General features: G+C 44.1%; 2 protein-coding genes across 7 annotated transcripts in view; both read left to right on the top strand.

Moving 5' to 3' along the window:
- AHCYL2 (adenosylhomocysteinase like 2) overlaps positions 1 to 3,927 on the top strand; it is a 138,584-nt gene extending 134,657 nt beyond the window's left edge. For all 4 annotated transcript variants that reach the window (XM_016148687.2, XM_016148686.2, XM_016148689.2 and 1 more), the window contains exons 16-17: positions 412 to 532; positions 936 to 3,927. In XM_016148687.2, coding sequence (XP_016004173.1) covers positions 412 to 532; positions 936 to 942 — 128 coding nt within the window. In that variant the 3' untranslated portion in view covers positions 943 to 3,927. The remainder of the gene's footprint in view (positions 1 to 411; positions 533 to 935) is intronic.
- A 3,554-nt stretch (positions 3,928 to 7,481) lies between these two features.
- STRIP2 (striatin interacting protein 2) overlaps positions 7,482 to 12,975 on the top strand; it is a 38,290-nt gene continuing 32,796 nt past the window's right edge. For all 3 annotated transcript variants that reach the window (XM_016148691.2, XM_016148690.2, XM_036230927.1), the window contains exons 1-2: positions 7,482 to 7,673; positions 12,373 to 12,442. In XM_016148691.2, the coding sequence (XP_016004177.2) occupies positions 7,533 to 7,673; positions 12,373 to 12,442 (211 nt within the window). In that variant the 5' untranslated portion in view covers positions 7,482 to 7,532. The remainder of the gene's footprint in view (positions 7,674 to 12,372; positions 12,443 to 12,975) is intronic.

Raw genomic sequence — 12,975 nt, 5'->3', positions numbered from 1 at the left:
CAAATAGTATAGTATCATTCTTAGTCATTCCTTTCTGATTTCCAAGATATTCGTTTTTCCGAATGACTAAAAGTATAATGCTCACAGCAGAACTTAAGTTGGAACTTCTCATTTTTTAGTCTTCCCACCATCTCATCCTTTCTTTTGGGCCTTAAAGCCTGTTGCTTCTTTCCTTTCTCCCTCTGAGGAAAAGGAAAAGGTTCAGGGTTGAAGCAGATTGTAAAGAAGAAAGGTATGGCTGTGAAAAGCATGGGCTCAAAGCTCAAGCAACTAGTCCTTAGAACTGAAGGCCAATGAGCTAAAGTTGAGCAATTATCATTCGGCTCCAAAGATTAGAAAGTATCTTTTTAAGTCCTAGCTTGAGAGAACAGCCATGAATATTTATACCAGGGCTTCTGTGGTCTATTCCAGATGAGTATGTGGCCAGCCTACACCTGCCCACCTTTGATGCCCACCTGACAGAGCTGACAGATGAGCAGGCCAAGTATCTGGGACTCAACAAGAATGGACCCTTCAAGCCTAATTACTACAGGTGTGTTGGGCTCCCCAGAAAAGAGTGAAGCATGGTTAGTGAAGAACTTCCTGCACTGGACGTGGTCTTTGCATCCATTACCATATTTACACGAACTCAGAAAAATAAACCACTCCCCTTCAGTGCCACCCCTAAAAGATTCCTTGAGGCCTTCTCTAGACATTAAAAAATGTTCCCTTTCTTGAATTTGCCTTTCTCCATTTTATCTTCTTGATATGATTTTTACCTCTTTATGGAGAAATACTGGCCTTTTTCACTGATGCGAAAAGCAACACTATTATCTACCCTCACCATGCAGTCCCTAAAAGTCCCTGCCTCCCTGTTACACCGTTAGGCAGTCTTCATGTCCCAGCATCCTCACAAGCTGATAACATCACAGTCTCATCTTTCTTTTTCCCTTCAGGTATTAAGTTCCTGTAACTCAAGCCAGAAGAAGTTTTAAGGAATAGAACTCCGAGTCTTTTCTCCACTCCTATACAGGAAAGAACCCAGCAAGCTGCTTCTCTAATCAGCTGCCCGCCGTGCTCACCCTATATGTTAGGTTATTTATTTATTAAAATCTAGAATCCTGTTCCTGTTGCCTTGGCCCAAAGTGTGGTTACTGCCCCCCGAGGGCTGTGAGACAGAGGACAGGCTGAGAAAGGAAAGAATTGGGGCAACCATTCCCAGTGCATCTTTTGCATTATTCCGTGTTGGCTCCGAATGCTCAGCAGTGGTAATTTTTCTCTTGTCCAGGCTCAGGAGTTAGTCCAGGGATTCCACACTCCTTGTTCCCTGGGGATTTAGGGAATAGATTTTCAGCAGCTGTCTTTCTCAGCTTTGGCCCGTCCCCAGGTAAGGCCTTTTGGAAGCTACTGAATTAACATGGCCTGGGTTCCCAGCCTTGACCATCACTGTCACTGCCTTCTTTATAAAATGCTTAGAAGGAAGGAGTGTTATGGCTTTGACAAGCTACACCAAGAATTTAGTTGTGCCTGTGCTTACTGGGAGTCTCCTTATTTACGCAGGACTCCTTTTGTCTCCTTGAATATTTATATCCATTTTAACACTTTCTGGTTCCAAGAGGAATGTGCCTCCATTATTTCTTCAGCAGCTCTGACGTTTGTCAGGCATTCATTTTGCCGTCTTTTTAACCCAGCTAACCTCTGCTCAGGAAGTGGGGGCCAGCCTCACTGGGGCCCACAGTTTCACTTCCTTGTCACTTAACTGTATAGTATTCCAGGAAGTTCCCTCTAAATTGGCACTGTCTCAGAAAAGGAGGGCTTGTTGTGAAACATTGCTTCCCAAAACGTCCTCTTATTGCCTAAAACTACTTATGAAACTAAGCAGGGAAAAGCATACTTTCCAAGGGATTAGGAGATGGGACAGGTCTTTCAGGCCCACAGCATGATACCCAGGGAGGTCTATGCAGCTTCACTGGCTAAGCTATAAGGAGATGATGCTCTGAACTGCGTCCACATGATCATCGGTTTGGCCATTGCCATTGATGAAACTGAGATCTAATGTCTCTGCAATTTGGTCTGTGGTCTTTCTTCTCCATTGGGATATGTTTTTTATGTTCTGGCCTCTTTCATTTTATTATTCTGTATTCTGTATTTCAGAGGTCATTTCTTTAGTAACTCCAGTATTACAAAAAATTAGTAATGTGAGCAGCCTGAAAGTTTATGCCCCACCTAAGAGTCTGATTCCTTTTGGAGACTGACTGACCTGTTGGTCTTAAGGGTTCCATTGAAACCAAATTGATTCTAAGAGTTAAAGTCTAGAATGGCCCTCTGAATCTTGAATGAAATGAGTCCCTTTTCCCTCTGCCAACCTAATTACACTCTCAGGTTTTTTTTGTTTTCCCATTTTTTTCCTATCCTGGTCTGCCTCAAAGTCTCAGGACCAAGGTGGCTCAAGAAAATGCCAGACCACCCAGGATCAGTATAACCTTCCCACCCTAATTCTCCCCAGCCTCCACCTTCTCCAGTTTTCCTTTGTTTTCACATATACTTTTGGAGCTAGTCTAGAAGTGACTTTCCTTTTGGAGGTAGGGAGATGGACCTTAGGTAAATGGCTGTTTGCCTCATTGAACAGTATATAGGCTCAGCCCATAGACTCTGGTTCCTCAGAGACCATATATTTTACCAAGTACTGGGAAAAGGCCATATACATGGCTACATTCTTTCCTGAAGAGGATCATAATTGCTGAAAATTCCACTAGGCCATTTAATTTTTTCATTTGCCTAACCAGTTCTGAATTTTGTATTAATTAAATTCCTTTTGCAAAAGGTTCAGATCTTTGTACCTCATCTTATATCCAAATCAGATTCCATTAGGGTGATATCTGGACTCTAGCCTATTATGTTCTTAGGGCAAAAATTATAATCTACAGTTTCTCAGCAAAGCCTGGCTCTCTATGGAGCCAATCCTGACAGAGCACACTCTTCCTTGCTGTAGTGAAGAGACCCATTCCAAATGAAAAAGGAGCCACACTGGGCTTCTAGGTTAGGTTGCCAGTGTTGCTGCCATGGTGAGGTATGTGCCTCTGAGTTTCAGATGACTTTTCCTTTCTGTCTGTGTTATCAACCTTTTAAGAAGAAAAGGAGGCCCAGGCCTCCTGAGGATTTAGGTTCTACCTTAGTATTGGAATTTGATCATTATTCCCTTCATCCTTGGAATCAGAAAAAAAAAATGTGTCTTCTTTTCTCAAGCTCTCACCTTAGATACATCCTAGGTATCTGGAAGCATGGGAAAGAAGACTGATTTTCTCTTTGTATGTGGCCCTGGTTTGTGGGGATACTTACATTTTCCCTGGGATGAATTTATGCTAGTTTTCAAGGTCTTTTTTTTTTGCCTTCTAAATGGAAATATTATTTTCTTTTTCTTAATTTCTCGTAAGGGGGGAAAAAAAGGCATCTGGTCTACCTTCCCTCTGCCTTCTTACCTTCCCATTTCTACACCCCACCCCCACCCCCCGCCCCACACACACACATGAGCACAGCTCCCCGTGGCCACACACTCCTGCAATGCCTTTTTGCTGCTTGGCTTTTCTCTGAACAGATCTGAAATTGCTGCTCCCGTGGTTTTCTCAAAATTAACTTTGTCACGGTTTAAAAAAAGAAATCAAAATGCATTGTTGCATTAAGCTTTTTTAAAATATGAAAATTATGGAAAGAAAATAGGCAACACCAGCAAATTATATGTGGACAAGTTTTAAACTATATATACATAACATATCTATATATAAAAATAATCCTCTAGTTCTCATTGTCACCTTACTGAAAGGAAATAAAACTTCTAAGGATCACTATTTCTGAGAGGTTCTTGGAAATCTTTATGTCTAAGTGATTGTATTAGATCAGCAATAATGAATATGTAATCTCAAAAGATAAATAAAATATTCTTAAAATGGATTCCTGTCTTGAGAGTGTATTCCTTGCTTCTGTGACCCAGGAATTCAGAGAGAAGAGGTTTCTGGGCAACAGGCCAGAGAGTGAGCCCGCTGTAGAGCAAGGATCTGAAAAGCTGAAGCAGTTACCAAAAGGCACATTTGAGTGGCCTTAGCCTTGTAAGAGATCCTTATTCCATGGTGGGCCATTCCACTAATAAATATCCTCCTGACACCTTGTTATGTGTACAAAGAAACTGCTTCCTCAGAACCACCACCCTGGGGGGTTGACCAGTGTAGGCTTAAGGCAGAGAAACTAAAGCCTGGTTGTAGGTTCCACAAGCTCTCCGTGTGCTGCCATTAGCTAGAGAGCACAGAAGCTAGCATCCCATGTTATGAGACCAAAGGACCTTGACGCTATCCACCTCAAAGGAAGAAGGACATGAATAGATTTTGTCTCTAAGTCAGGTAACCAGAGGATGACTCTCACTGCCTGTTCTTTCTCAACTACCAGGAGAGTAGCCATCTCTGAGTAGCTTTCTGATAGCCAGCTACTTTAGTTGACAGCCTTAACTAGTTCTGCATCCTATATGCAAGATGTTTTCTCATTACCCCCACATGTGCCCTTAATGGGGAGAAGAGGACATTCTATCCTTTTTTTACTACTTTATTCTGGTTGTATGATACCCTCAAAAACTAGGTATTTTAAGACTTTCAGAATCTTATTTTTAAGCTTTCTCAGTGCCAGATGTTATCTATTTAATCACATCTGACCTCCATGGATTAGAGCGGAGTGCTTCTATGGGGAAAGCGGTATGTTCAGTCCTTGTAATACACCTATTTATACCTCCAGCCCTCTGTCAGCAGCCTTAGGAAACCTGAGTTTTGGGGCAAGGGAAAGTGGCGGTGTAGGTTTAAAAATAACTCAGCTCTGGAGCCATCTCTGCAAGATGGAAAGACGTGAAGACCAGCCCCTAATTAGCTCCCAGGTATATTTATGGGTACCTCTGTGGTCAATGATATTGACAGCTGTCATGTCTTTGCTGACAAATAAGCTAAAAGAAATTGAGTGTATGCCAATTCTATGGCCTATAGTTTCAAAGTTTTCAGTTAACCTGTGCTTTCTTGTTACTTCTAAGAGTTGTTTCCAAGTATCTTTCTCCTTTATGATAAGATCTGAAAGTCTAGGCCTATAATGATCAGATAAATGTCTGATCTTTACTGTCTCCCATTCCACTGAGTGTGGAAAAGATAATGGACTGAAGTTCCTCCTCATATTGACTCTCCGTGATCTCCACAGCACCAGTTTTTCAAACCCCTTCTCTGAAAGTGAAGCCAGATGGAGCTCTAGGCTCAGGAAATAGCCTAATGTAGAGGCCAGAGGGGACTTGCGAGCTGTTTTTAATCACGCTCTTTTTGCCCTAGGGGTAGGCTGGAAAAGGAACAAAGCTTCAAAAGTGGCCACTCCTGTCTGCCACCACTGTTGGGGATCCTGCAGATTGACTAGGCTTACAAAAGGGAACATGAAGTTCTGGGCCTGTCAGTCCTAGAGCTCTGACTGCTTAGGCGAAGAGATACTGGGAAAAGGGAAAGTAGAATAAATCTTTTATTAAGAAACCCCAATGGGCTGTGCTGTGGCAGGTTCACCACACTGAAGCAGTGATGAGCTAAGCGTAGGCTGTGAATTTTAAAGCAGAGTGTGAAGCTTAAGAGTTTAACAAATTATACCCTGAAAAGAATTCTAAAATCAAATAATTTAGGCCTTGAGCCAGGGATTCTTCTTGAAAATTCATATCAATTTAATTCTGTTAAACCAGTGGGTCTTGACCACAGAAGATTTTGCCCCCCTGAGGACATTTTGCAATGTCTGGAGACATTTTTGGTGTCACAACTAAAGGGAGGGTACGATTGGTATCTAGTGAGGAGAGGCCAGGGATTCTGCTAAACATCCCACAATGTAAGGGACAGTCCCCCACAACAAATACTTTTTCAGTCAATGGTGGAGAAACCCTGTGTTAAACATACATAAATGAAGAGTACAAAAATCAACAAAGCTTGGCCCTGCTATCAAGGAGCTTATATCCAGATTGGAGGTGGGGTGGGGAGAGGAAAGGGAAAATGGTGGGAGGGTACAGTAAGATGTTGGAGCCCTTGGAGAGAAACTCAGAAAGCTCCAAGGAGTGCTTGCTCTAAACTCTGCCTTGATCTGTCACTTACTGATTAGAAGAGGAAAATGAGAGGGAGAGAGAGTTAAGAAAGGGAAGGAGCTGTCCCTAAGATATAACAAGGGGGAGTAATTCTTTTGGGTTCTTTACTTTGGGGATATAGTGGAAAATATAAGGATTTGGGGTCCAGGCAGTCTTGACTTGACACCAGCACAGCCTGAGTGGGTTGTGGAGGGTCCAAAGGAAGGCTTTATGCAGCAGGGGGTGAGGACTAAATAGAATCTCAAGGAAGAATATGTTAGCCAAAAGAATTACAGAAAGTTTCATTCAAAGAGAACAGCACATATAGAAGGGAAAAGATAGACTGAGACAAGATAGACTATGATACCTTGAGAAAAGCAAGAAACAATTAATCTCTGTCAGTCCCGGTTTCCTCATTAGTAATATTCCATCAGTGAACCTGTCAGAGAGGTGTGATGTGATATCTAGAAAGTGCCTGGTGCAATGCCAGGAACAAAGTGGCCATTCGACATCCCCCAATTCCAACCATTTGGTCCCACCCATTCCCCTCAGGCTGCTTGTTTAGGCCTACTGTTACTAACCCAGACTGCCTAAAATTTACTTCTTTTTAAATAAATTCCAGAGTGGGCAGGACATAAAGCCTGGTATGCCCCAGGTAACACCGAGCCCTTAGGATCTTACAAGAATGAAGGAAAGGATTGGGGAGCAAGCAGGGATGGGAGCTTGCTCTCCATTCGACATTTACTCCCTAGTTCACAGCATGAGGAAGGTGCCCCACTTCAGCAGAGAAAAGCAGATGACCAGGAGCAACCCTAAAAGGAACCAGCAATTTCAGTGAAGTGAAAATGCCCCACCCCATCCCTCGACCCTCAGTTTCCCTGCCAAGCCTCACTCCTAGAGGGATGAGATTTCTACAGAAATCTGAGCTTCCAGAGAGGGCGAGTCCCTCGTTTCCTGCGGTGGCGGTACCATCCCTCCCCTGCAACAGGAGCGAGATTTGGGACATATGCAAGCGCCAGGATTTGAGGGCAGCGGGTCTGTGGTAATGGGGAAAAGGAGACTGCAGTGGAGCAGGAGGTGGAGACTAGAGCTCGCGAAAAGGTCGTTATTTGGGAGGGGTTGAGTGCAGAGGGACGCTGAATGAGATGCAAAGTCCCAGAATTCGGAAAGTGAAGCTGGGAGACAACCAGGAGTCCACCGCTGCCAGTGACACCGCAGGACAGAAAAAAAGACAAGGGGAAAAAAAATCCCTTGAATGAGCCCCCACCTCCTCCAGTCCCGCTCTGAGCGGTAGAACAGCCAATTGCGCCGCGGGGCGGGGCTGGGGGAGGCGACTGCAGCCAATAGCTGTGGAGGGGGCGGGGCCTGGCTCGCGGCGCGAGGCGGTGGGGTCGCCTGGAGCAGAGATCGCTGAGCCTCTGAGGGAGCCGCTGACCAGAGCCGCATGGAGGACTCCGCGGCCCCGGGGGCCGGGAGCCCACCCGCCAATGGCAACGGCAATGGCAACGGCAACGGCGGCGGCAAAGGGAAGCAGGCAGCGCCTAAGGGCCGGGAAGCATTCAGAAGCCAGCGGCGGGAGTCGGAGGTGAGGAGCCGGGAGAGCTTCACTTGGGGCCGGGAGGTGCCCGCAGGCTGGAAGCGATGGCCGAGGTGACTCGGCCGCGTCCTCCTCCCCAGCCCGGACCCCCTGGCGTGCCCCGGGCCGCCCCTTGGAGCCGGAGCCTGCGGAGTCCGCCGCAGTCTGGACAGCGGGCGCTGCATCCCCTGACCCCTCTCCACCCGTCTCCCGCCGCGGTCTGGGGCTTCGACGCCCTCTGGCCTTCGCTCCGGAGGCGCAAGATGCAGCACGATACCGAGCGTACCAGATACTTTTCGGATATTCATCTCACTAATCGCTGCAGCCTCTTGAAGTGGGATTCCGTATCTTCGATTTACAGAGGAGCAAAGAGTCGCGGGGAGGTTGAGCGACCGGCCTGAGGGGTGGGAGGCCAGAGCCCCGCTGCAGTAACGAGGAGCGGGCGTGGGGGCAGCTGTCCTCACCCTAAGGCTCCCGGAGCCCATCCAGCTGTGCCACGTGCCTTCTGCCCTTCCCTTTCCCCTGCGGGTGCTGGCAGGCCCTGTAGGGAGTTCCTGCCACCACCATCGGGACCCCAACTTGGAAGGGTTAATGAGACAGGATTCAGGCGGGGGCAGTGCTGGAGTGAGCGGATGGAGCTGTACCAGGTTACAGGCCCACAGATAGGATTATCTTCACTTCCCCACCCCCTCATCCAGCCTGTCTCCATCAACTAGCCCAGAGTGGAATTGGATCTGAGCCGGGACCTGGAGAATAGACTACAAAATGTCAAGTGTGGAAGGGTGTGTAAGAGATCATCTGGGTTTAACTCTTTCTTTTCTATAAGTGAAAGAGACAGAAGTAACTTGCCCAAGAACGTACATCTGGCGTAGTGGCCAGGAACACCCAGCTTTGGAATCGGCCAGACCAGGTTTTGAATCCCAGTCCTACAGTTTCTTCTCTGTGTGACATTTGGCAAATTGCCAAACCTCTAGGAGCTCCAGTTTTTTTCATCTGTAAAATGAGGTTAATACTGTCTACTTTAGAAGGTTGCGATAAAGTCAAAGTGAGATAATTGAATGTAAAATGTTTAATTCAGTGCAGGCGCAGCATGTAATGGGTCAGTTCAGAGTGGCTCTTAGTATTGCGTTATCATCAGCAGCAAGGGGCCGACCTGGTATTAGAGGCCAGGTCTTTGGGTGTCCCAGTCTATGGTTTAACATTTAAATAGTATTTCACAGTTTCCCGAGGGATTTCATATATGCTTTCCATTTTGATACAGATGAGTAGGAATCCATCCCATTTTTAAAAAGAGAAGTGGAGGAGGTGAAAAGACTGGCCCCAAATCACACCATCTTTCCGAGGCATAGCTCAGCCCTGCTGCCTTGCTGGATCAGGCAGGGTTCTATCCACCACATCATCTCCCTCCCTGCCTCAGTATGAATCTAGCCTTTTAAGGCACCCTATGCCTCCTTCCCCCGTAGAGACATGTTCTTGCTCAAGTGGGTTTTTTAGGGGGGTGAGGCGGGGGTGGGAGGTGAGTCATTTATTAATTCGACAATTATTGAGAACTTTATATATGTCCAGCACTGTATTAGGTGCTAGATATATAGCGCCTAACTAGAACTAGATAAGGTCTTTGACTCGTGGAGCTAACATTCTAGTGGGGGTGGAGAGACAGACAATATGTGAGTAGATAAAACAATTTCAGGATGATATCTTCTATGGGGGATTTAATACTCCCGAAGTTGGACACTTTGTTCCTACCTACCAAGTCTTCCTTTAGAAAAAGGCTCTGATAATACTCTACCTTTGCCAGTTAGTTCAGTATCCAGAGACTCAGAGCTTTCCACCTGCACCGCAGTTTACTTCCTGGTTGTCTGCAGCTACACTTTTTATGCTTGGAAATGAACAACTGCAGTGATCCTCTCTAGCTGGGCTCATTGCCTGCTAAGAGGCTGGCTGGAAAGATTAGCTTTCCTCCACCTTCCACTGCAGCAAGAGAGCTGCTTCTACCTGTCAGTACACCACACCCCCCGTCATCACAACACCCAGGTGCCAGATTCAGATGACTACTTTTCCTTTTCTCCCTTTTGCTTTCCTGTGGAAGACAGTGCTAGGGGGTGGGGATGGTTTTCTTTCTCCTCTAGGGCTTCTAAAGAATTGCTATTGGCACAAGGCAATAGAGCCTCCTTTATGTCACAGTTTATAGGGGCATACTATTCCCTACCTAAAAAGGAAGCTAAAGAATAATTATTTGCTTAATAAAAAGATTCTTACCTACCAAAGGATTCACCTAAGGTCTTTTCCAACCAGATCTCCTGGTTTAATTGGTTTCCAAAGTTCTTAACAAAGTTTGTAGTAAAACAAGGCAAATTCAGGGCATTGCAGTGAGTTTTTCCTAAAATACAGTTTAATAGATTAAATTTAAAGGATGTAGGCAACTTAAAACAGAATTTTTCAAACTATAGGGGGGTAACCTGTGAGTTGAAACCAACATTTTTTAAAGAAATAGAATAATAGAAAACATCAGTACATCACATATAGTAATGGCAAAGATGTGTGTGTGTTGAGATATGATGTAGAATTTATTTATGCTTTGATTTACAGTCAGCAATTTGAAAAACACTGCTTTCAATGACTCTTTTATTATGATAGTATGTCTTTCCCATTTGGGAGGATTGTTCTTTATTTTTTGAAATACATTTTTAAAAAGGTTTTAAGTCCCTACTTATCAGAATCAACATCAGCAACCTTATGTCATTCCCTACCCTCCACCTTTTTTTCTTATCATCTCTGTAATCCAGAAGTTTGGAAATTCTTGCTATAGTGGATTTAAACATGATTTGCTTTGTTGGCAGTGTAAATTGATAAAGTGGTTTTGGAAAACAACTTGTCATGTATAAAGAGCCATACAAATATTTATAAGGTTTGATGTATTACTCTCCTTTATAAAAATTTGTCCTTAAGAAAGATCCTAAATATGAAAAAAAAAAAAAGGTTTATCACAGCTTCATGCATATAACAAAGAAAAGTTAAAAACAAAGGTTCAATAGTAGAGAACTGGTTAGGTAAAACAATAGATATCTGTCCCCTTAACTGTTTAAAGTGATAGTCATGATAGTGTGAGAAAAATGCCTTTACAATATAATATTAAAATTGTAAGTAGAGTAAGTAAAATTCTAAGTAGAGTAACCACCTACATAGCTCTACCAAGTGTTGAGTGATGTGCTAAGTGTTTTTCCTATATTAACTTGTTTAGTCCTTACAATGTCACTATGAATTATCCTGATTTTACAGTTTAGAAAACTGACCGAGTCATTTTCCAATAATTCCCAGACACCAATTCAATTCAATTCAATTCACTTCTGACACTATGTATAGTTAGCTCAGTCCCCACAAGTTAAGGACCCAGTCCCACAAGACTGCCCCCACTTCAGACACCTGCCACAAGTGGGGTCCCCAGGCTACCTGCATTCCCTCCCGGTCAATGACAAATTCAGGGGTTACCATGACGCCCTCCCCAGGTTTGATAATTCATTAGAAAGACTCACAGAATTCAGAGGAGCACTATGCTTATGATTACAGTTTTATTATCAAGAATACAACTCAAGAACAGCCAAATGAAGAAAGGCATAAGACAAGGTATGGGGCTGAGGAGGTGTAGAGCCCCCATGCCTTCTCAGGGGCCTCGCCTTCCTAGCACATAGGTGTGCCCAAATCTCTTTGTTTTAGGGTTTTTGTATGAAGTTTCATTACATAGGCATGGTTGTTTAAACCACTGGCCACATGATTGACTTCAATCTCCAGCCTCCTTCCCTATTTGGAGGTGGGGCCAGTCCCTCCTTTGAAATTCTCTCTGGGCTCACCTTGAGTCACCTCATTAGGGGAAACTCAAATACAGTTGACAGGGCTCCTTATGAATAACAGACACTCCTATCACTCAGGAAATTCCAAAGTTTAGTTCTGTGTCAGAAACCAGAACAAAGACCAAATATATTTTTTCATACCACACTGAAGTACAGAGAGGTTAAGTAACTTGTTTAAGATCACACAATATGTGACAGAATATGCCACAGAGCTGAGATTCAAAATTTTAAAAACATATATATATATACCCCAAAATGCTAAAGAGGTTAGGGCATTCAAATTTTTTTTAAATGAGATTATAAATTTGTACATACATCATAGGAAAATCTAGCCTTTAATACAACTTGAAATAGAAATGGTGTCTTATTTGACAATCCTAAAGTTGTGGAACATTAGGGCCGAAGGGCCTATTTTTACAGGTGAGGAACTATGGTCCACAGAAGGATTTGCCCAAAATCATATAGTGGGTTAATGACAGAGATGAAGTTCTGTCATTAGAATCCAGTTCACCTCTTTTGTTTTTGTCCATCTCGTTTTTCTAGATATCAGCTAGATGCTCTTCTGGTCTGTGTTCATGTAGATCAAATATAGGCACAAATTAAAGAATTTATATCTGTTCACAATTGTGGCCCTTTACCTGGAATTTCTGATTCTACATAGAAATTTTCAGCCCTGCCCTGCACTGAGCCTCAAATTTTGGCTTGTAGGAGGTTACCTCTTGGACGAAAGGTACAGATAAGACTCTCCTAGTTGCCTCCCTGATCTAACTTTGGCCTCCAAGAGAAGAAGATGACGTGAGGGTATAATCTCCTTTTGTCAACCCTTTCTCCAAGTTACTGCAAAGATTTCTTCATTACAGGGTTCTGTGGACTGCCCCACTCTGGAGTTTGAGTATGGAGACACAGATGGGCATGCAGCAGAGTTGTCAGGTATGAGGTAGATGGGTCTGCGGAGAGTGGAAGAGTGACCACCGGGGAGAGGGGAGGGGCTTGTCATCTCCTCTGGCAGCTTGTCCATTCTCAACAAGTGGCTATAGAACAAAGGCTGTTCTCCACATTCCCTCTTCTTTCCACCCTCCAGTGGTAAATATATTTGTTCACTTCCACACATTTTCTGTGAATTCTCCCTTGGCTTTGGTATTCTGCATTGTTTCATTCTATCACTTTTTTTTTTTCTGTTCACCCTTCTTTATTCTCTTCTGGTGCACTCTCAAAACTGTTTACTCTCCACCCTCTCCCTTTTCTCCTTTCTTTCTCTCCTCATACTCGCCCATATCTTTGCATACCCCCTTCTTTCTGTCGCCCTCTCTTCTATCTTACTCCATCTCTCCTTTTCTCTTCTATCCCCATCTTGTGCTCTTCCCCTAACACCTGACCTTAAATAAATCTCAGCAATGTCTGAAGAAAAATTCTATAGACAACTGGCCAGATGAGCAGGGCTGGAAATGTCACCTATATCTATG

This window comes from Rousettus aegyptiacus, unplaced genomic scaffold, assembly GCF_014176215.1.
Source record: "Rousettus aegyptiacus isolate mRouAeg1 unplaced genomic scaffold, mRouAeg1.p scaffold_m13_p_13, whole genome shotgun sequence".
NCBI lineage: Eukaryota > Metazoa > Chordata > Mammalia > Chiroptera > Pteropodidae > Rousettus > Rousettus aegyptiacus.
Note: the sequence above shows the minus strand (reverse complement) of the source record. Positions and strands in the feature narration are given on the sequence as shown.